Source organism: Corylus avellana, chromosome 6 (assembly GCF_965113065.1).
Source record: "Corylus avellana chromosome 6, dhCorAvel1.hap1.2, whole genome shotgun sequence".
In the NCBI taxonomy this organism is placed as follows: domain Eukaryota; kingdom Viridiplantae; phylum Streptophyta; class Magnoliopsida; order Fagales; family Betulaceae; genus Corylus; species Corylus avellana.
Window position 1 is genome coordinate 3,840,068 of NC_142495.1, and position 22,781 is coordinate 3,862,848.

The 22,781-nt window shown below is 35.7% G+C and overlaps 3 protein-coding genes across 4 annotated transcripts; 2 read left to right on the plus strand and 1 right to left on the minus strand.

Moving 5' to 3' along the window:
- Positions 1-5,319: 5,319 nt before the first annotated feature.
- MYB17 (myb domain protein 17) lies at positions 5,320-8,584 on the plus strand. The gene is made up of 3 exons (XM_059602855.2): positions 5,320-6,026; positions 7,050-7,179; positions 7,535-8,584. The coding sequence occupies exons 1-3, from the start codon at positions 5,891-5,893 to the stop codon at positions 8,217-8,219; spliced, it is 951 nt and encodes a 316-aa protein (XP_059458838.2). The 5' UTR covers positions 5,320-5,890; the 3' UTR covers positions 8,220-8,584.
- Positions 8,585-9,495: 911 nt separating this feature from the next.
- On the minus strand, positions 9,496-12,133 carry LOC132188656 (remorin). The gene is made up of 5 exons (XM_059603176.2): positions 11,952-12,133; positions 11,188-11,226; positions 10,710-10,797; positions 10,284-10,365; positions 9,496-9,951 (listed from the first exon to the last, which is right to left on the minus strand). Exons 1-5 carry the CDS (start codon positions 12,082-12,084, stop codon positions 9,757-9,759), a joined length of 537 nt encoding a protein of 178 aa, XP_059459159.1. The 5' UTR covers positions 12,085-12,133; the 3' UTR covers positions 9,496-9,756.
- A 3,271-nt stretch (positions 12,134-15,404) lies between these two features.
- LOC132188550 (denosine deaminases acting on tRNA) lies at positions 15,405-20,742 on the plus strand. Of its 2 annotated transcripts, none has more exons than XM_059603039.2 (11): positions 15,405-15,543; positions 15,647-15,767; positions 15,920-16,110; positions 16,227-16,361; positions 17,473-17,586; positions 18,349-18,518; positions 18,597-18,673; positions 18,800-18,919; positions 18,993-19,080; positions 20,012-20,126; positions 20,342-20,742. In XM_059603039.2, exons 1-10 carry the CDS (start codon positions 15,408-15,410, stop codon positions 20,120-20,122), a joined length of 1,263 nt encoding a protein of 420 aa, XP_059459022.2. In that variant the 5' UTR covers positions 15,405-15,407; the 3' UTR covers positions 20,123-20,126; positions 20,342-20,742. The 2 variants fall into 2 exon arrangements, with proteins under 2 accessions (XP_059459022.2, XP_059459023.2); XM_059603040.2 differs by having other exon boundaries at positions 18,349-18,509.
- Positions 20,743-22,781: the final 2,039 nt, after the last annotated feature.

Below are 22,781 nucleotides of genomic sequence, written 5' to 3' on the forward strand. Positions count from 1 at the left end.
TTTTTCCTAGCTATTTTTTGCTGCAAACTACAGGTCGTGGTCCAGTTATCCACAGACGGCCCAGTGCTGAGTTTAGCTTATCACTATACTCATGGGTAGATTATATAGCTAAACGGGAAATATGAAATGGGTCCAAGAAATGAGGCATGGGTGTGAACGAGGTGGCTCCTTGGGTCTAATCTATAATAATAAAAATTAATTAATTAATTAAAGGGAGAAAAAAAAAAAAAAAAGTGAAAATGCTCAAGAATAAGAACATATTGGTTTGAGGGTTTCCTGAGCTCAGTGGATAAAATGTCACAAACCAAGGACTGAGGTGAGCAAAGAAGATACCTGGTCTTTTTTTCTTTTTCTTTTCGATCTTGTCTTGTCTTTTTTGGGGTAGAGCACCTCGTTATGTCGTTGTTTGACTTGGAATATTGATTTGTCTCATTGAAATTGAGTTTAGAAGTTAAAATGGGATGAAGATTATCCATTGATAAGGTGAAAAAGTTTTTATTCTCCGTGCTAGCATTATACATGTATATTATTCTTTCGAAGTAAAGCATTATATCATAAATATGTGTGTGTGTGTGTGTGTATATATATATATATATATATATATTCATTGCGGGAGAGTGGCTAACATAAATAATATAATAACAAAGGGGTGGGGAATGGGGCATTAATTGTGGGATGGGGCATTAAGCACATCACAAATAAATCGAAGGTAAGGTAAACAACCGGGTGTAAGGTTGAGGAAGATCGCCTTCTAGCATGGCAGAAAAGGGTGGATACTGCCTGAGGCAGTTTGAACATCTTCAATGTTTCTGAATGTGGATGAAAATGGGTAGGATAAAGAAATTCTTGGGCAGTGTTTTCTATGCTTGAGAGAGGGAGGGGTCTGACGTGTTGCACTTCTAAGGGAACTGGCAAAGAAAACTAGGCTTGGTCTTCACGACTGCGGCGCCATCAATCGAGTTCACTTGAGGATATTGCTCGAGGTCGAGGGCCTATAGAGGTATTCTTTGGTATGTGTCGTACAAGTTAAGTTCAGAGTATTTGTGGACGCTGCAAAAGGGGTCAGTTTATGGGTGGAAAATGAGCGGGTGGATGGGCATGCTCATGGGCCGATTGATGTAGGGGCTTGTAAGCCACACGCGACACGCCCAGAAAGGGTGGAGGAGACCAAAGGGTTAAAATGGACGAACAAATAATGTGAGATGATGAACTCTTGTATGGGAGACGGGGAACTCTCACGACGGAGATGGAGAACTCTTGGATGGTCGCCCGTGATTTATAGTTGATTAGTGTGTGTACTACTTGTATGAGTACTTAATTTGATTTTCATACAAAGCAAAGACAATCAATTATTAACCAGGAAAAAATAATGAATGATTTAGATTTAGTCAGAAAAGCAATCTAACAATAATAAAAAGTTAAAATAAGCTAGTAGGTAGTCGAACCACTCTTAAGGTGGTTGGCCAACCCCTCGTCCAGAATAGGGGTGGTCGGCAACCAAGGGTGAAGATGGATAGGCTAACAACCCCCAATGGTGGGGGTTGGGTGGGCGGGCTAATCATCTCTAAAAATGTGGTTAACAACCCTACCTTTGGAAGGTAGTTCTTGGCCACCCCAAGATTGGTGTTACTATCCCCAAAGGCTTGGAGGGGTGGTCGCACCACACATTGGGAGGCTTGGGGCCATCACTTGAAAGTTTAAGGGTGATACGTCTTCTATCCCTAATGGCTCAAGAGGTGTGGTGTGATTATCTCTTGATGACTCGGGATTAAGATCCTCTCCATTTTATTTGAAATTTAGATGAACTATTTCATTTTCTAAATTAAATTCTGTAGATTAATTGTCCATATATTGTAATATAATTTTAAATTTTAAATAACATAGCATCATGAACATTGTTAGATGTAATAAAATAAAAATTTAAATATAAAATAATTAATCTTCATTTCTCGTGAAATAGCGATGATCCTATTCTAACAACTATCGAGTGGTCTAAGCCGGCTTCTCCTTGGAATGGCAAACCTTGAAAGGTAAAATAGTGAGCCACTCATTTTACTTATTTTGTTTTTTAAGGTTTCGTTGGGTTTGTGGAATAGATCTCTGGAATGGAATGACTATTCCTATGTTTGGTAGAGGAGGTATAGTTATTCATATGGGAATGATTAATCCCTTACATAGAGAAGTAATTAGTCCTCTTAAAAACATGAGAAGATAGCTATTTCTTAAGGAATGAAATACATTTTTTTTAAAATGAAAAAATGTAAAATTAGTCCTTGTGGTGTACCTGATTTACAATTAACTCCCTGATTTACAATTGGTTCCCTTGAGTTTTTTTAGGGAATACCAAATGTGTTCGGTGCAAGAATTTTTTGAGAGTTTTTCCTACATTTCGAAAAGTGAATGGATTGTAAGAGCATTCCCAATGGAAGAGCCATATTTTTATGTAAAATGGCTCTTCAAAACTCACTTTTATCTAGTTTAGCTAAGTCATTTTTAAGTGTCTCCACATCCGATTAGCTATATTTCTAAAAAAAATGTGGGAAAAGATTTGAGAAAAAGATAAAGCAGGAGAGAAAAACACTAAAAAATAAAATGGCTCCCTTAAAAAGTGCTGCTACATTTAACTTTTTTTTTAGCTCTTCTAATCAAATATCTATTTTACATATATTTTTTGCTCATCCAATGTGGGAAGTTTTTTGAACATTTGAAGAGCCATTCTAGATAAAAGTAACATTTGGCTCTTCCATTGGGAATGCTCTTAAAGAGCCATATTTTTATGTAAAATGGCTCTTCAAAACTCACTTTTATCTAGTTTAGCTAAGCCATTTTTAAGTGTCTACATATCCGATTAGTTATATTTCTAAAAAAAATGTGGGAAAAGATTTGGGAAAAAGATAAAGCAGGAGAGAGAAACACTAAAAAATAAAATGGCTCCCTTAAAAAGTGCTGCTACATTTAACTTTTTTTTTAGCTCTTCTAATCAAATATCTATTTTACATATATTTTTGGCTCATCCAATGTGGGAGGTTTTTTGAACATTTGAAGAGCTATTCTAGATAAAAGTAACATTTGGCTCTTCCATTGGGAATGCTCTAAGGTATCAAAATGAACTCAAAAGTTCATGAGGTATGCCAAAAATATAATTTAGTCTCTACAATCAAATTTCGTCCACTAATTTAACAAATTTTCTTAGTATGACGCTAACTTAAATAAGACAAGTATCACAATTATATTGGCTTTAATGTTTTACGCTATTAGAATTTGTTAAGTCAGTGAACGAAATTTGACTGTAGGGATTAAATTATTTTTTTGGCATACCTTAGGAACTTTTAAATTCATTTTGATACCACAAGAAGTTAATTGCAAATTAGGTAAACCATAAGGACTGGATTTACATTTTTCCCTTAAAAAAAATACTCATATTGTTTTTTATTTGATTTTAAACTTAAAAATAAAAAATAAAAAATAAAAAATAAAAAATAAGGTAGGTGGCTGGCCACCCAAAGAAGAGGCCGGGAGTGGCCGCACCAGCCCCGAATGCCTATGAGGACCATTCCCGAGACGACTACGAGTGGTGCGTCCACCCCAGATTTGCTTCAAGGGTGGTTACAGCCACCCCAGTGCTCCTCTGAGGTGGTGCGGCCACCCTTGTTCATTTCTATGGGTGGTCGACCACCTACTTTATTTATTTTAATGTGAGTTGAGGAAAAAATAAATAAATTAATAGCATGAGATTTTTAGTAATTTTGACTAAATTTTAATTTTTGCATGTGTTTTGTTATTAAATTAAAGAAAAAGAATAATAATTTTATTCCACTCTTTTTTATTTTTAATAATAACTATTTCATTTTCTTAATAAAATACACATTACACGAACAAAACGAGCGTTTTAAGAATTTGTTTACAGTTGAATACAAAGCGAATGGAGGGAGGGAGGGAGTGGATGATAAGATGAAATGAGGAAAGTGCCCGAGATTCCTGCGAAAACAGGTAACTCATCTCAGCCATGGATCCATCATCCCCAGCATTAGTAATGTGATCTGTACGTACGAGTTGCCGACAACATAAGCGAAGGAATCCTGAACCACACGAAACCTCCGCTGCATTAACAACTGGGCCGGGTGGCCGGCGGGGTATTTTGCGGATGGGGGACCCCCACCTCTTGTATGTATTAATTGTACTTGTAACTTCAAATCATCTCTGAACATACATACATACACAATCATAATGAATGCCCATCATCTTTTGTGGCAAATCCTCTATATTCTAATTTTCTTTTCTTCAATTCTTTCAATATTTTTTTAGTTTACTAGTTTCTTATGGAAATTTTATTTCAATTCATTTTCTCTTGTTTAATAAGTTTTTGGGGTAATTATTTTTTACCTTCATAAATTACAGCGTTTGACATTTTTTCTTTATAAACTATTAATTATGATATCTGACCTCATCAAACTATCATCTTATAAAAAAAGTCTCATTCTATCAGTTAAAAATATTAAAATTAACAGTGATCAATCATGTGTAAGTCATATATCATTTTAAATTCTTTTGATGTTATAAATTAATTTTTTTACCTAATTTGACTTGGGTGTTATATATATATTGTAATTTTTTCAATGTTATAATTTTTTTTTTTTTTTGATTAGTTAAAAAAGAAGTTAAAATTGAACCTGAGTAATTGAAAACATCACACGTAGACAACAATTGTGAAAAGTTACAAAATAAATAAAACTAGTGGGGCCTACTTACTTTCAATTGACCGCATTTATTAGGTAGGCGCGACAGCGTGGACTTGCCATCTTAACCATTTCGCGACATCTGTTCAGTTTGACAATCAAACAAACTTACTTTCGACAACCAGTTCCATCGGCAGCCCGCGCGTGTTGGAAACATTCAACCACGCGCAACTGTACGGACATGTAACGCTGTCGTCCCTTCATTGGTTACGCGCCAGTTTCCCACCTTGTTCAAACATGCTGCTCGATCGCCAGAGCAATAACTCTCGCTCATGTTCTTTCAAATCCATGTAAGAGCCACCCCTCCCAGAATATATATATTTTCTCACTCTGCATTTCTTGTTTGACCAAATATTTTTACAGAATTTAGTTCAAAACAGCTCTTTTCTTTTCTTTTCCTTCGTTTTCTAACCAACCAAATAAGGAAAATTAAGCAAAGTGTCACCAAAAATATTTAGCAAAATTTTGTTGGGCAAGTAAAAAATATTTTAGAAGCAAGAAAGGTCATTTCATGGAGTGTCCGTACTCTGCATGTCTTTGTCAGCAACATTAATGTCACTCTCTCTCTCTCTACACGAATCCTCTCTGTCTTCTGTGTTAGAATCCACCATTAATGCTTTCACGATCATCTTTATTGCATCTTTCTCTCTCACAGCATATATAGGTACAATTGAAAATCTCAACAGAGAAACAACTCCATTAACTCTCCTTCATTGTTTTGTTCAAGTTTTTTTTTTTTTTTTCTTCTTCTCTCAATGATGATTCAATTTCTCTGTACTCAACATTTATTGCAAAAGCCAGCCTAAAACTCGCTGATTATTGTCCTTGCAAGCCCACAACAATAATTATCACTTTCGAATTCCTCTAGAGGGCAATAAATGCCAAGTTTTAGCATTTATAGTCTCTCTATCTCTGTCTCCCTCTCTCTTTGTGCAAGTTTTTTGGGTGAAGGCTTTCCTCGGAGCTTTTAGTGTTGGAATATTGGTGTTTTGTGGTGGTGGTGGACTATAATAGTAAAGGGTTTTCTTGGATCTTTTAGCGTTATTGTTTTGTGGTGGTGGAGTTTGAAACAGTGGGGCTTTAAAGGGTTTTTTTTTTTTTTTTGAGGGGGGGGTTCTTTTGGTGTGCGTGTTTGTGAAAATTAGGAGTGAGCTATGGGGAGAACACCCTGTTGTGACAAAAGGGGTTTGAAGAAGGGACCATGGACTCCTGAGGAGGATGAGATTCTTGTTGATTATATCAAGAAGAATGGTGGCCATGGGAGCTGGAGGTCTCTCCCTAAGCTTGCAGGTTTGAACTTTCTCATTTTATAGCCGGGTGAAACTTGTGGAAACGCTTTTCTTGCTCTTGGAAGTAAAAGTTGATTTTGCATTTCTCACGGTGCTAACTTAGAAGAGACGGTTGCAATATTAATTATGGGATGACCGCCATAGGTTTTGAAAACAGAAAGACATCATTTTTTTTTTCCTGAGCAGAATCTGTGAACCGTTTGGTACTTTGCTGAATCTGTTTCTTAGCTTTCGCTTCTGATCTATATCTGTGTTGCCACTTGAGCAGTGTTTGTCTTTTTAGTGGTGTTTTCGACAATGTGAATCTTTGCATTGTTTCAAGTTTTTGTTTCTGTGGATGCTCCTTTAGGTGGAAATCTGTCTTTTAACACCCAGATCCTATTCAAAATTTTAAAATATGATCTCTAATTTCTCGCCACATTTTGGTATATTTCACATTTGGTGTTTTTGAGTAGAATATTCAATAGAGGGTGTAGGAACAAGTTCAGATTCTTGTTCTTTACATTTAGATTCTTGGTGGGTTTAATGCATGCCCACCTATACATAAGTTTGCCACAGTTTATTAATAGGTTTAATGCCCTGCTATCTTTTTGTTGAGAAAATTGAGGAACAGCAACAAAACAAAACAGCAGTTTCAGTCCTCATCTCTTTATGTTGATTTGGTTTACAGAAATTGACAAAGTTCTCATGCCATAAGCGCCATCTTTAGTTGGTCATTTGTAAATGCATTCCTCTTTTCAATATATTACAAAGTGACTTTATAGTGAAAACTATTATACCCACTCTTATAAATGAATTTGTCTTTCAATTCTATATTGTTACATTATTGTTTCGGTAACTCTAAATGTGTTCTATTTATGTGTGTCACTAATTCTCCTGTATGTTTTATGAATATCCGAGGATAATGCCTCTCTGTGAAAGGGAACCTACAAAATTCAGGGGGGATAATTTCCTTGGCTGTTCAAAAATCATTGGCAGCGTCCTTCCTATGTTTTATAGAGCATTGGTTTTCTCTTTTGAATAGGTCTTCTTCGCTGTGGAAAGAGTTGCCGGCTTAGGTGGACAAATTATCTTCGACCAGACATTAAGCGTGGTCCATTTACTGTAGAGGAAGAGAAGCTTGTTATACAGCTTCACGGCATCCTCGGAAACCGGTACGGTTTGCTTGCATCCTTGGAGATTTGCTTTACAAAAAATAAAACAGGAGCCTACAAACCCTCAGCATGCATGAATAACTCATTATTCTGATTGATTCTGTTTGACTTCAGAGTTGCATATATTATTTATGAATAATCAAAACTTAAAATCAAACCAAATACTTCAACGGTATCTGGAAACAGTCTTGTTTCACAACACATACACATCCAAGAATCAAAACAAGCTGCTACAATGGTAATGTTATCTGCAGCTTACATATTAATCAGATTGGAACTATTATATGCAGTGAATTTGTTTGTACCTAATGTATAACACTTGTCCTGTACCTAATCCTCTTATGAGAATTTTCAGGTGGGCTGCTATTGCCACTCAACTAGCAGGGAGAACTGACAATGAGATCAAAAATTTATGGAACACCCACCTGAAGAAGCGCCTCATTTGCATGGGCCTTGACCCTCAAACACATGAGCCCTTTACCTCTTGCAGTACAACTATAACAGCACCTGCATCCCCTACCACTCGCCACATGGCACAATGGGAGAGTGCTAGGCTGGAAGCTGAGGCTCGGCTTTCAAGGGAGTCATCACTCTTCAATCCAATTCCTTCAGGAAGAACTGATTCGGACTATTATCTTCGCATGTGGAACTCGGAAGTTGGAGAATCGTTTCGGAAGTTCAGTAGGGTAGATAAAACTGCTTGCCAGAGCCCAGTTTCTCAGGCATCTTCATCGACTAAATGTGGATCACTTTCAGCTGTCTCAACAGAGATTGGCCCCATTTTTGCAGGGTCCTCAACTGCAGGAAGCAATCAAAATGAAGATATGGAGTGCAAGAGTTGCAAATCCTACACTGAAGAAATGATGGCTGGGTCTGATTCCTCAAGCACCGAAGATTCAGAGGATTCATCAGATAATGCATTGCAGCTGCTGTTGGATTTCCCCATTAACAATGACATGAGCTTTTTGGAGGAAGACATGGATAAGTATGCAATGCCGTGTGCCATGTTGACAGAAAACTCCTTCATCTGCCACCTCTGAAGCATGCCTCAAGTGCTTGCTGTGTATTTTTGAAGCCTCTGCCGCATGAAGTTTGTGCCTTTTGTTTTGGTATTTAAGATTATGAAGGAATTGCGAGAGCAAAGAGTGGGGCTAAGTCCAAGTGTACTAGTCAGCTTCTTGACCGAGTGCAGTGAGAATGGTGCTTTACCATTTGCTAGGTTTTGTTTATTAGCTCAGTATATATAGGAGATACATATTCCTCTCTTCATTTCAAAGCTTCAGTGGTAGATTAGCAGACTAGGTCTTTCTTGTACTTGAGTAGTGCAGGTGATGCTACTAATTAATATGAACTGTTTATTTTTATCATTGTTATTCCAGCTATGCAGCTGTTCCACTACATTTTCTCTGGGTTTCTCACAACTCCTATCTATATGCTTGTTTATGTTATGGCTTACTTTGAAAATATTTTACAGATTTAGCTAATTTGGATAAGATTAAGGCATAAGACCAGTTATGAACACTTGGGTAAAAACTAAAATGGAGAATGAATGAATTGTTCAAATCTCAAGACGACAATGATGAAAAACACCAGTTACAAAAGATCAGATTACAAAGTGAAATTCAAATAACAGAACAACTCAAGATAATGTTCCTTGTATCATGCTGGTAGTTTCTGCCGTGTGGAAGGATAAGAAGTTGGAGTTTGAATTTGAGATGCTACATCATCTTTATCTCCAGTTGCTGCAACCATATTATGGTCTGTTGTGGTGTCTGATTTCAAATGTTCCAGGTTATCTGCATAATTAAAATACTCTACATCCACATTATCTGCATTAGTCGAATGGTTGGCTGCTGTTGCTGTCCAAGATTGACTTGCTTACACTTCTTTATTCAAGGAGACCTATGTGCATTTCCTCTGTTCTGTAACTGTAAGATACTATCTTGCAAATCGAAGCAAGCAATTGCTACAGTAAGCTCCCATGTCCAGCAGACAAGGACAGGGACTTCTATAAAGACGAAGATCGTCCAGTTGTCTTGTTTGTGATTATGAAGAAGTAATCTTTTAATGACGGGCAATCAATAATCGTTTTTTGCATTGTTGATACAGTTAACTGCAATTAATTTTGAGTTTTGGTAAAAGGAAGAAGGTGCATGAAGGATCATGGGCACCTATGATTATAGGCCATCTCACTCTGGCTAAATGATAATTGAAATCTCACTCTAGTGAAATAAAGTTACAAATAATCAGCAATATCCAGACAATGTTCTTAGAAAACACAAGCAAGTTCCAGTAAATGGAACGTAGAAATGCAAAAACCAAGAATGAATTAATCCCATTTAAAGGAAAGACTGCTCCTGAAATCTTTGTAGATATTTGTAAAAGATTCCTATCACGAGTGAAAAAATCAAACTCGTTCTTCAAATCAAACATGATATTTGTTACACACAGAATATCATACATTTGCTGATTTTCGAATCAGTTGAATACAAAAACAACACAAGTGAACAAACAAGAAAAATATACAGGTAAAACAGGGGAATTACATTTAATGCTTTATTCCAGCACAGAAGTACCTCAAAAGCAACCAAGGAGCTTCTTTGGAATGGACCCAGTGGCACGATATTTTGCACCCGTCTCCTCTACTTTGAGAATATCTTCCGCACGTTTCGCTTCAACCATTGCCCTCTCTTCTTCTGCTTGCTTATGAATCAAGGCAGCTTTGTTCTTCATTTTCTCTCCATAGTCTGCCCTCTTCTTCTCTAATTGTTCCTGTTAATACCTTGAAGTTGTTAAAGTTCAATCTAAACTGTAAAAGGCTGAATATTCTCCTGCATAAGTGAATTCACATTTCATGCAGTGCTTTATTTGTAAGTCTAGTTGGTTCCAGCATCATATGTATGTGTCCTGTCATTTCTCTAGAAAATCTCTATATTCTGTGAATTAAAGAGGATGATCCCCATTACCATGCTGTAGTGCATACCAATCAAGTAAGCAAGGAACATCAAGAATATCATAGTCAGCAGCACCATGGGGGATCAGGGAGAGAAAAAAAATCAAGAAAACGAAGAAATCTAAAACTAAAAGAACAAGAGCAGAATTACCTCAATTTTTCTTAGTTTGGCCTCCACAGATGCTTTCTTGCTGTTTTCCCATGCAGCAACAGCAGAGAGCTTCTTTTGGGCCCTGTTTAACAGTTGCAGCAAGTTTAACCAAATTTTAAGCCGAAAGAGACTTATCCCGGAACCAACCAAAAAAGAAAAATAACAAACATCGAGTTCTTTTTTGAACTACCAGATGAAATAATTGGCATCAATCAGAGCTTGTATTCAAGGAATAATATCAGAATTGGCCAGAAGAACATAAAAATCAGCAGCAAAAGCATTATTGAAGTAAGTAAAAGTTGAACATGATGCTGAGGATTATTTTGATGGTTGTATAACAATTTATCAAAACAGCCTAGTGCAATTTTGCTCTATGCCAACCCCCACAAACACCTAAATGAAAGAGAAGTTTCGAGGAAGGCTTACTTGTTCTCTGCCTTACTTTTTTCACTTTCTTCCCATGCCATGATAAAAGACAACTTTTTTTCCTTTTCAACCTCTGCAAGAGCAATATCTGAAAAACATAAAGCAGAACATGGGTTATCAACTTCCCATGGAAATTAAACAGTCTGTCCTGGTTCACACAGGCATCTAGAAAGAGGGTTAATGGTGTAATATTGTTGCGTCACCATTGACTGCCAAAGGAAAATGGAGGAAAAGGTCATTTGAAATTCATTCCATGCTATTCAGGATAAAATGTCTTCATGAATTCCACATTATTTACAATACTAACAAAAGCACAATGGACTCATTTGAAATGCTTTGTAAATTGCAAAGCAGAATATATAGACTCAATTCAATTTCTGGGACACCGGCCACATGCAAATGCACCGAGTCTCTTTATTTTCACCAAGTTCTAGCAGATAGAAAATACAAGAAGTTGAGAAGTACTTCCAACACTCACCTCTATCTGAAGCTTTCCTCAACACAGGTTCTGGAGCCTCTGTCTCACAGCAAAAAAAAAAAAAAATCAATTAAATGATGCTTATATGCTCGTTTAATGTCACCCACTTGACCCTCTCAAGATTTCAGGATTTCTTTCTTTCCTGATAACTAGGACTTGCATTTCATTTTCTTACTGATAATTATTTTTCTGAATTTTTTTTTTCCAAGTTTTTTAAATTTGTTATCAGAGATTTTCTGGAAGTTTTCCACTTATTAAAATTTAAACGAAAAAAGAAAAATAAAATAAAAAAACAGAAAAAAAAAACCAAAAAAAAATTCAGAAAAATTTGGAGAGTTCCAATGGTAGATAGTTTGTGGGAGATTTGAGGATGGTTGGCAGTTTTAGAGGCGTAAATGTACTTTCTCAAAAAACATAAACTGCTGGAGATACATGTGTGATGAAAAATCTCACATCGATCGAGTAGAAACATCATCTTAAGTGATTTATATTTTATATAACTCCCATATAATATAATTAGATCCAAATCCATAGCATGTTATATCAAGACAGCAAGCAATAATAAAAAAATATAAAAAAATGCTGAAGAAACCATAATTTGCAGGGATTTTCCGTACCAGATAAAAGTTAACTAGTTTTACATACATATACCATGTTTTAAACAAACAACAGGAAATTTCTTTCATCAAATGAAGCTTATAATATATATGGGTAAATAATAAAAAAAAAAGCCCAGAAGAAAATAGCACTGTGAGATCGCTTACTCTCAACTACAGCTAGAGCTTTGGGTTGAGCTTGAGCCGCAGCTTTCTCATCGGCAACGTCGTTGGACAGTTCAAGCGAAGCCAGATTCGGAATCGGCGGCGTTTCGGCTTCCACCTTCTTCACCTCCTCCATTGTTGTTCTTCGAAGCGATCGATGTGGATAACATGGCAGAACTCTCCAAATTTAATAAATAGCAAATCTTCCAGAATATCTTACGTGTTCTTTGTCCTGTGCTACGTGCTACAGTATACACGGAAATCGTTTCTACTACACGTGGCGTGAGAGCCGTTGTTGTAGATGTGGCAGTTTTCGGTGCAGCGATTTGAGTGATCCGACGGTGAAAATGCCGTGTGCTAATTGAGTATCCCGTGGGACCGAAGCGTGTTGTAATTTCCCTTTGCCGACTGGTAAAACGGGTGGGATGTGATGTCGGTACGTGCATGAGACTGAGCGGCAGAGGCTGTCCACGTCGGCACGCGGAATACGACGTAGTTTTACCGATATGATCAACTCTCTCTCAAACATGGCCTTTCGACGAATGGGGTGCATCGAACACTGATGGATAAATTAATTAAAGATGATTTTGTGTCAATTTTTGTGGGTCAACTTGTTTAGTTGGTGTTATATTTAATTTGGCTCACAATTGCTTTCGGATCCGAATCCCCTGGAATTTCAATTTCTTAGATTTTAAATTTAAGTCATTTATTTTTATTCAATAGCCATTATCCTGCCACGTGTCTCACTACTAATAAAATAATAAAATAATATTTAAATTTTTAATGATATTAATAATCATCATTATTTTATTAGTAGTGGGACACGTGACAAGATAATGACTATTTGATAAAAATGAATGGTTTGAATCTAAAATTTCAGAAATTATAATTATCTTATGAATTCCAGAGGATTCAAATCCATTGCTTTCACCATGATGATATGATTTTATATATATAAAGTTCATGTTAATAGGTTTACATACACATACTACAAAGGAATTTTTGACACATGTCAAATGTGATTGAAGCTATATTATCCAATCACATGATGACACGTGTCAAAAATTGTAAAAAATTTGTAAAGGAATTGCATGCCTAGCATATTTTTTTTTTCCTCATATAATATAAAGTTTTTAAATGCTATATATTCTTACTGACTATTCGATTTTTTATTGATTGCTTAAAATGAGATTGGATAGATAGATCCTTTAGTGGTAGTTACCATGAATCTTTTACTATTGATCTTTACTTGGATACAAAGCCACCAACCTAACAATAGATTTAGAAGAAAATTCTAAGATTCATCTGAAATATAATTTTAATATTTTCTCTAAAAGCAAATATTAACAGAAGTTAATTATCACCTTATTGGTATGGGGTCAATGATTAAAGGTAGGGGCCAAACTACATGGAATCATAATTATCTTCTCTTTATTTTTTAAAAATACCCCTATAATCCCTTTAAAGTCAAATTTTTACCTCTCCATCTTTTTTTTTTATAAAAAGTTTTACCCCCAAACCTAAAGATCAATTGGGTATATGTCTGATAAGATAGTTTTATGATATTTTATTTTTTCCCCAATTTTTTTTTTTTTTTTAATTAGACAATATTCATATGAAGAAATAGAGCATGCCTTGTGTACATTAGAAAATGTAAAATGCAAGTAATTAATGGCCATCTCGTATCAAAGATATCTAGGCTGGTCACCAATCACCATGTGATGTGAGTGAGGGCCCAATGGGCATAATGGCATTCAAGCAGATGTGTGCTGGTGACTAACTAGCAAATCGGTGGCAAATTGGCATGTTTGGTGGGCCAATGGGCTTTGAATTTTTCTGTGTTATCATAAAGATGGGTGCCTCCCAATAAAAGAATAAAATAAATAAATAAATAAAGCTTCTTTTTAATCCACCATGTACTAATCAATTATCAATCCAGCCTTTTCTTTTGACAAACCCACTTTTTGGTTCCTCCAACCTTACTTTCAAGATTCTCATGAGATTGTTAATGAAATTGATAAAAGATTAATCGTATTTCAATTATCTTGTTACTTTGATACTAATAATAATACTATGCCCTAGTAATTTCCCTCTCTATAGGTGATTATACACTTTCATACTATACTATCATATGATTCATATCACTTTATTTTTTGGAAAAACCATTATTAAATTGGTTATTGTGATTTATCGTTTCTAAAAATGTGGTTCAAAATTTATATAGGAGGTACTTCTATTTTTGCTCATTATTAATTGGGTCCTATACATACTTTATAAAGTTTTTGTAACAAAAGTTGTGTCGTTGAATCAAATGTAGACCCAACTTGACATGGCAAAAAAATAGATAGGACAAAAGGTGGGCCCTTTGCCACCACCCCATCCGATAATCTTCCTTTGCATAGGGGAGGTACAAATAGTGTCATAAATCACTCATGTCTCACTTTAAAATTGATGTGTCGTGATCCTTTCAAAATACATCACCTTAACTTTTGAAGTGCTACAAAGGTGATACAATAAGTAATATATAACATTATGCGGGGAGGTACTGTACATCTCCTCGCCTCACTCCGGAAAAGGAGAAAGGGTGGCATGAAGGCCCGGAGGGACGAGCCTTCACTCTCTCCCATTTTACGATGGTCAATCTCTCTCTACAAGGTAGACCACTAGAGAGGGATAGGCCTCCACCTTCTCCACGCCTTCTATATGGTTATGATTGCTAGAGGAGTGGGAAAAATATGCCATCCTCCTCCCTATCGAAAAAGATCGAAGAAATACCTTTTTTCATATAACGGAGGCCATTTCCTTCTCTTCTCCTTTGTTTTTGTTTTTGGTTTTTGGTTTTTTTTTTTTTTTGTGGGAACCTACAAATTTATCAAAATCTTAAACGAACAAGAAAGAATCAATATCTTTCATTATTCATATGGTGTTCTACAATATACAAGTTCTTAGATTCCAACTATTGTAGTTATGGTTTTGCTATATTAATCAATTTGATTAGAAAAAGAAAAAGAAAAGGTTTTGCTATATTAATATTTATCACTTTTTAAATATAATAAAATATGACCAATAATACTAAAAATCTCACTCGTTAAATTTAAAATTAATGACTAATATCTTGAAAAAAAATTGAATATATAATAAAGTTCCATAAAAATTATAGAACATCTTGATCAACTAGAAAATAGAAATGATGTCCAAAGGGTAAGTCAATCGGCTGTGAACCACGCCTCATGAAGTGGAGGTCATTAGTTCGAATCTCTACTCCCTCTTTTCTTGTGTGGACATGTGTAAAAAAAAAGAAAAAAAGAAAAAAGAAAAGAAATGATGCTAGGGCTGCATTTGGGCAAACCCGGAAATGGGTGGATCCTATTCCCTCAAACCCGGCCCAAAACGAAGTTGTTGTGGCCGATACCCGCCCATCGATTACTCTGACCCATTGATATCGTCACTGTTTCAAACATGGCAGGGAAGAGTTGGGGAGAGAAAGTCTCAGACAAGGTGTATTCTCTCTACAACTCTCTCCCGAAGAAAGGAAAACCTCAGGGCCGCGAAGTCACCGTCTTGGCCGCTTTTCTGCTCTCTTCTCCTTCCCAAGGTGGCCACTTTCTCAAATTACTAACTATACTTCTGTAGTTATGTTTTCTTTCCGATAATGTATCCAATTTCTGGGTTTTTTTTTTTGGGTGTGTGCATTTCAGACCTGGAAGTTGTGGCATTGGGAACTGGGACCAAGTGTCTTGGGCGCTCGCTCTTGAACCCGCGCGGCGACGCTGTCAATGACTCGCACGCTGAAATTATTGCACGGCGGGCTTTATTGAGGTTTTCTCTTTGTGCTCGCTTTGGTTTTATATGCTGATATAATGGTCTATGGCTTAGTATAACATGTAAAGCTGACATTTTTCTTCTTGGTATTTCAAAGTATTGTTATGGGTGTTTTGAGGATTTTAACTTTCTTATTTCTATGGCGCCAGGTTTTTCTATGCACAGATTCAATGTCTAACTCGTTTTTACAATAAGCAAAAGGATGTTGATGGAAGCAACGAGCTGCAAGGTGGTGATGTCAACAACTTTCCCTTCCAACCAGACCCAGATAGTCTTGGGCAGGGAAAATATTCAATGAAACCCGGTTGGCAATTACATCTCTACATATCACAACTACCATGTAATTCTTTGTGATGATTTTCATTTCTCTTTGGTTATAGCATTGACTAAAACTTTTTATTGATCTTCCGACACGGTTCAATTGTGGTTAAACTATTCGTCTTTTGTTTCTTGTAGGTGGGGAAGCTTCGCTGAGTTGTCCATTGTCTCCTCTTGAAAGTAATCTGCCAAGAGAAATGGATTCACGATCGCATATCGGCGATGTTAACAGTTCCATGAGTGAACCTCCGGAGGCTTCGGTAGAGAATAATGGTAACATTAGATTTTGGTTATCTTCTCCCTTCTTCCTCTTCCTCATACTCTCCTCTTCTTAAATTACTTGGATGTTATCTATTGTCTGAGTTATTCACGCTACCTCACTTCTAGTTCTGCTGACGCTTGGCTTCTGCCTCTTCACATTCTATTAATCTTTTTTTGGGTTGATGGTTTTCTGTTATAATGTAGTCATTGTGGTTCCAATCATGCTTAAGACTACCATTTTCATCCTGAATTATAACTTTTATGTTACTTTAGTGAAGTACAGAGTACGGTTGGTGAGCCCCTAATATGTTGCAGATTTGTGATATTATATAGGAGAACTGCTACATATACTTTTAAGTGCTTACTCTTTAATGTGGCAGTAAAAATCACCATTGGATTTTGGATGGATCACCATTAGATTTTGGATCCTATGATAATTTTCACTGTGTGGGTCAAGGAGTAAGCACTTGACCATCTAATTTTCACCATTAGATAGGCCTTGTTTGTTAAACCCCACCCCATCCCCCCACACTCCACCACACTATTCACTTCATTTTTTTTTAAAAAAACATTCTTACTTTTATATCAAATCATTTACTTTTTATATCACATCATTTACTTTTTATTACTATTCAAATAAAAAAATTACTATAAAACAAAATTTTTCACTTTCCAATACTACTTTTTTCATTTTCCCATATCAATCATTATTTTCTTTTTTCTTTTTTTTTACACATAAACAGTGCCGTGGTGGGGGGTGTTGTTTAACAAACACCCCCTATGTAACATTTCTCGTTTATGATTAAAACCTTGTATTGCTAGAGAGGTTAAAGGCAAACTTTGAGCAACATTGTCAGCTGAATAATAGCTTTTGTCTACCCTCTATCTTGTGCTGTTTTGATTGCTGATTTATGTGATTATTACTTACTCTAAGTCACATGGTGTCCTTCTTTACCTTCTTGTGGTTGCTTCAATATTTTCATAATGGAATTCTGTTTTGTGCCGTACTAGTAGCAGTTGTGTCTTTCTTTTCTTTCTTTCTTTTCCTAAGAGAATTATTATTTCTTTTAGAAGACTAACTATTTTGTCTAAATGAAGAGTCTATAAGTGGATTCTTTTTCAGATGATGCTTCACAACTCATTGGCTCGGTTCAGAGAAAGCCTGGTCGTGGTGATTCAACATTGTCAGTTAGCTGCTCTGACAAGATAGCTCGTTGGAATGTTGTAGGAGTTCAAGGTTTATCTTTTAAACAATCCCATGTTCTAGCCCAGATAATTACTGGTCTCCTTTAAACTTACTAATCTTATCTTGATACCATTTTGTTTTTAGATATTTACCTTGATACTGTTTTAAATATCATTAATCCTAACTATACTCATTAAATCTTGTCAACTAATTGAGACTGGAATTGGAAAAAGAGATACTAATGGAGAGGAATAACCAATTGATGAAGGAACATGAAACCATTCTGCTCAGTAAAGGTATGAGAAATGGTTAGGGGCGATGAAGTAGGTGAAAGTGGTTAGATTTTGTGGAGCTTCCAACCACCACTTCATGTGATTCCAAGTGCCGAACAAGAATGAATACCATATAGAAGAGCATCACAACATTTTGCTATAGCCAATTAGAGGAATAATTGAACTACTGTATGGAGCTTCTTGGGAGCATTATTTATTATAAATTAATTTTCTAGCATTTGACACTGCGCCATTGAAGGATTTAGTGCACACTTGAAAAATAATTCGAAAGGTCGAGGGAATGCTTGGATAATTGATTAATATAAATTGTGTGGTTGTGTAGCTGATGTGTGTGTGTGGGCACAAGTGGACATGCTAATTTTAGAGTGGCATTATACTGGCATGCATGTTTCTTTCATTTTTTTTTTCTTGGTTAGACACTTTGGCAATTGTTTACAGTTTTACTCAAAGTGCTTTGTAGATTGTAAGGCAGTATTATCATTTATATCAAATGGAAAGGTCATTCATTCTCTTCTTTCAGGAGCTCTGCTTTCCTACTTCCTTCAACCTGTTTACCTTTCTTCTGTTACTGTTGGGAGATCCCCTAGCAGTCCTGAAACGTTTCTCTTAGAGGATTGGTTGAAAAGAGCTTTATATGATCGAATCCAACCATTGTTGAACAAGCTAATGAGTCCCTTTCAGGTGAACCAGGTCTGTAAAGTGTGTATTATCTCTGTAATAAGGAAACTTGGCAGATTTTTGACAACAGTACCCTAATTCCACTGGCAGCCAATATTCTCGGCTGCCCCAGTACCACCAAAAGAGTTCCAGCATACTGAGTCAGCTTTGAGCACTTTGACATGCGGGTACGTCAATTAAATTTGATCAGTTCTAGTTCTACACCTTATCCTATAATTGTTTGATTGTTACATGTTTCCATGTACTTTATATATTAAAGAAAAAAACATGTTTCTGTATACTTTGATTGCCAGGTATTCAATATGTTGGAATAAGTCTGGCTTGCATGAAGTCATTCTTGGAACCACAGGAAGAAAGCAAGGCGCCTCCGCCAAAGGAGCACTTTATCCATCTACTGAGTCCTCTCTATGCAAGTAAGCTAACAAATATACTTAAAAAAAATTTCACCTATAGAAGGCATAAATCACCATCATTATTATTGTGCAGAAAGCGGTTATTGGAGATTTTCTTGTCACTAGGACATGAATGCCAAATGAAATACCCATCCAATGAGATTTCTTATCGAGCACTCAAGGTAATATTTACTTTTCTGGGTGCTGATTTGCAGACTGTTGTCGATTGAATTTTATGTTAGCCTGATGATAAAGTAATTTCAGGATTTTTTAAGGAAAAAAGTTGTGTTTGGTTCATCTGGCAAATTTGTGCATTTGAATCCTAAGATAATGGATAGTTTCAGTGTGATTTTCACATGTTATGATAGGTAACCATGCACCAGCTTAGTCTCTGAAATGGTTTACAAATTGAGGCAGCATTTTGTGGTCATAGTGATTCACTTAAGTATTATATGACACCTAATGAAGTTTTGGTGTTCTTGGTGGTAGACTAGGATGACCTGTAATATTGTATCTATAGGTGTCACCTTGTGCAAGATGGTCGAATTGTCAGTTGAAGCATTAAGGCTGTATCAATTGGGGATATGTATAAAAAGGAGTTTATTTTCAAAATTCGCCTGCAACAAGTGTAAGTTTATTTCAATAATTTTTTTCTCACTATTTTATCGCATATCCGGCATTTCTTTCTTGTAAGACTCGGACATTAATATTGTAAATTACTCTAGTTGTGACATAGAGTGAATGCCGATAACATTAATGATGCCACATTCATAAATGAATTGCCAAATTACCAAAAGATGTTTATTCAATGAAGAAACTATTGTTAATGAAAATCTAATAGTGGAACGAACGCGTGAACAGGAGACAAAAGCTGCAAGCGTGTATATCAGTTTTGTAATTTTTTGGTGAGTCCTGTTGAAGAGAGCATAAGCTGGCATCCTACATGAGATGTTAAATGTACAATCAAGCTAATGCACTTGTGCTGGTTTTAGCAATTGTATTCATCTCTGCCGTATCTGAAAAGGCGAAAAAATGGATTTCACTTATCTGGTAGCAATGGCTGCGTATTACATGCCATCTTTTCACTGGTTTGACATAATAATTCCTCTGCAGGAAAGGGCTCAGGAATACATTTTTGCTTCAAAAATTTTCAAAGCAAGTCCACCTTTTAGCAATTGGCTATTGAAACCGGTAGACTACGAGGCCTTCTCCGTTTTCAGATAGCAAGGTTAGAATGTGCTACTCTGTTCTTAATTCTATTAGCACATTACTGAGAGATGGTAAATTGTTCGACTTGAATTGCAGTCTTCCTCTAAAGTGAGTGATGGTAAATAGTTGTAGATGAACTGCTGATGCATAACCCAGTTTTCATAGAAAAAAAAATACTACTTGGGTGAAACAGAGGTTTGCAGTAACTTTACTTGTTTCTTTTATGCCATCCAGGTTAGATAAGGAAGCAGTAGTCTGGAGCTCCTTTGAAGGGCATGATGATTAAGCTGTTATTACTGCTCTTTACGGCTCATTTGTTGCCATGATGGGGACCAGTCCTGCATATAGAAATCCTCATGGTGTAAATGTTCATCCATGCTGATATCTGTCATCTGCCCATGGTGTGGACAAGTCCGAGGCATGTGTAAGATTTCAACAGGGCCTATTTTGGGAGGGGTCACCTTTAATAGGTTAAAAATATCAGAATTAGTTTGATTATTGGACAATTTGACTGATTTTTGGAAGGGTTTTGGATATCTTACTAACAATATTACGCTGGACTTGGAGAAAAACCGCTTGAAATTTATGGGAGAGATTTCAAATGAAATAGAGAGGAGCCATTTTACTTCCTACTATATTCGTCTAATCGTCTTCTTGTCTTCATTTTCTTCTATTTTGAAAACTAATTTCGTAAAATCCGTAGAGTGTTTTTTTTTGTCAATTTATCCCAATTTTTTTAATTGTTAAAAGATGGTAGTCAAAAAGAGAAATCATTGGTTTTCTTATGATAATTTTTTTCTTCTTCTTTTTTAGGCAAATGTCTTGTCTTGACAATACAAAACCTACTTTCTAATAAGTAAAAGATTTGAAGCCCGTCGTGGATTTTTCTCCTAAGGTGAGGAGTAATGTGTCTTTCTCTTTGGGATGGAGATTTTCAATAATCGGAGATCTTTGTTATTACTTGTTTGAACGGGTAAGCTTTTTATTCAATTAAGAGATTCTCTTTTACAACCCTTACAATTTTTTCATCCCCGCCCTTTTAGAGTAATCATTTTATAGTTAATATTTTATTTTGCCTTTAACGGTTTATATAATGTTGCATCTTTTAAAATTTTTAATTGACATGACAATATATTCTCGGCCTCTCATTATGTGCATCATTAAATACATTAAAACAAAATTTTAAATATAAAATAACTAATTGAAATAGAGAAGACCCAATTCCAACCGTAGTCGTCACTATTATAAGAAGTTAACATTTTTAACCCGTCAAACTCATCTTGCTTTGGGCAATGCATGTTCTTCCACATGGCAATCTTATTGGACCCAATCCCATCCCCTAGTGCTACGTACGTACCTCCCTCAGTAGATAAGCTTAGACTTGGAATTAATAGATGACGTTAATTTGAACGTGGGGGATGGTTTGGATTTGCATTTTTTGTTTTTATTAATTAAAAAAAAAAAAATTGACTCACAAGAATCAGATGCTACTTTTTTATTCGTTTCTTCAAGTCAGCTTACCTACCAAAGGGTGACTGAGTTGATATTTTGTTAAAAGATTTACATAAGACCCATATTGATAGAGTTAATATATATATATATATAGGCTCTTTATTTATACGATCCTCAATTAGAATATTATTTTTATTTATAGGTAACATCATTGAAGACCCTTGAACTTCCACTCGGTTCGACAAATCCTCCATAAACTTCAAAATCTCTCAATTTAGTCCCCTGAACTTTCAATTGCTCTCAATTTGAACCTTTCCGTCAAATTTAACTGTTAGAAATACCAAAAAAGACCAAAATATCCCAGATTTTCATTTTTAAAAATAAATAAAAAAAGGTTTGGAATTAAGGGTAAAGTTGGAATTTTATAAAAAAGCCAAGGGTATAAACATCATTTAACGTTTAGAGGTCTTCAGTGAAGTTACCCATTTTATTTATTCATCTCATTAAGAATATAACTATTCTAATTTAAATTTCACAAAATTTAAAGTAAATTACTAAATACCCTTAATTTGTGATTAAGTAAACGACACAAAATATATGTGACATAGGGGCACATTTTAATTTATTAGGAATTAATTTAAGACACCCTTTGGTAGTAGGTAAGCTGACTTGAAGAAACGAATAAAAAAGTAGCATCTTATTAGTTAATTAGCAATGATAACAAAAAACACTTTAATTAGTTAATTAGCAATGATAGTGATTTCATGAGTTGTTTTTCGTTGAACAGAAAAATAAGAGCACCATGTCTTTTTGTGTTGTGATTGTGGCCTAACATGAGACTTCCAATTTTGTCCCCATGTTAGGCCTAGACTTGAAAAGAGAGGCAGGAGAGTGTTGTATATTAATTAATTGTGAAAGCCTAGCATAGAATCAGGCAGCAAATTACGGACATGAAACGTGAACTTACCTTCACTGTCAAGGAATCACAACTTTCATCAGTTTCAACTTGAGATGTATCAACGTGAATATGCGTGAGAGAGAGGGAGAGTTTATGTGATGGAGTACGTTCCAAGGACTCCAAACTCCAAAGTCCACGCCCGAAGGCTGACAATATATATATGATGAGGTCCAACAGTACTAGTAGATGTTGTGGGAATTAATTAAGGTGCATTTTGGTTTGAAGGGGTTAGAGATCGAAGATCAGCTGCAAAATTAAAGCAGT

What these genes read in the sequence shown, in the direction of transcription:
- MYB17 (XM_059602855.2), top strand. Translation starts at nt 5,891, where the DNA reads ATGGGGAGAACACCCTGTTGTGACAAAAGGGGTTTGAAGAAGGGACCA. An exon ending in GTCTCTCCCTAAGCTTGCAG is followed by an intron (nt 6,027 to 7,049) that starts GTTTGAACTTTC and finishes TCTTTTGAATAG; the next exon opens with GTCTTCTTCGCTGTGGAAAG. An exon ending in CACGGCATCCTCGGAAACCG is followed by an intron (nt 7,180 to 7,534) that starts GTACGGTTTGCT and finishes GAGAATTTTCAG; the next exon opens with GTGGGCTGCTATTGCCACTC.
- LOC132188656 (XM_059603176.2), bottom strand. Translation starts at nt 12,084, where the DNA reads ATGGAGGAGGTGAAGAAGGTGGAAGCCGAAACGCCGCCGATTCCGAAT. An exon ending in GAGGAAAGCTTCAGATAGAG is followed by an intron (nt 10,798 to 11,187) that starts GTGAGTGTTGGA and finishes TATGTTTTTCAG; the next exon opens with ATATTGCTCTTGCAGAGGTT. An exon ending in CCAAACTAAGAAAAATTGAG is followed by an intron (nt 9,952 to 10,283) that starts GTAATTCTGCTC and finishes AGGTATTAACAG; the next exon opens with GAACAATTAGAGAAGAAGAG.
- LOC132188550 (XM_059603039.2), top strand. Translation starts at nt 15,408, where the DNA reads ATGGCAGGGAAGAGTTGGGGAGAGAAAGTCTCAGACAAGGTGTATTCT. An exon ending in CTACATATCACAACTACCAT is followed by an intron (nt 16,111 to 16,226) that starts GTAATTCTTTGT and finishes TGTTTCTTGTAG; the next exon opens with GTGGGGAAGCTTCGCTGAGT. An exon ending in GAATGTTGTAGGAGTTCAAG is followed by an intron (nt 17,587 to 18,348) that starts GTTTATCTTTTA and finishes CTCTTCTTTCAG; the next exon opens with GAGCTCTGCTTTCCTACTTC.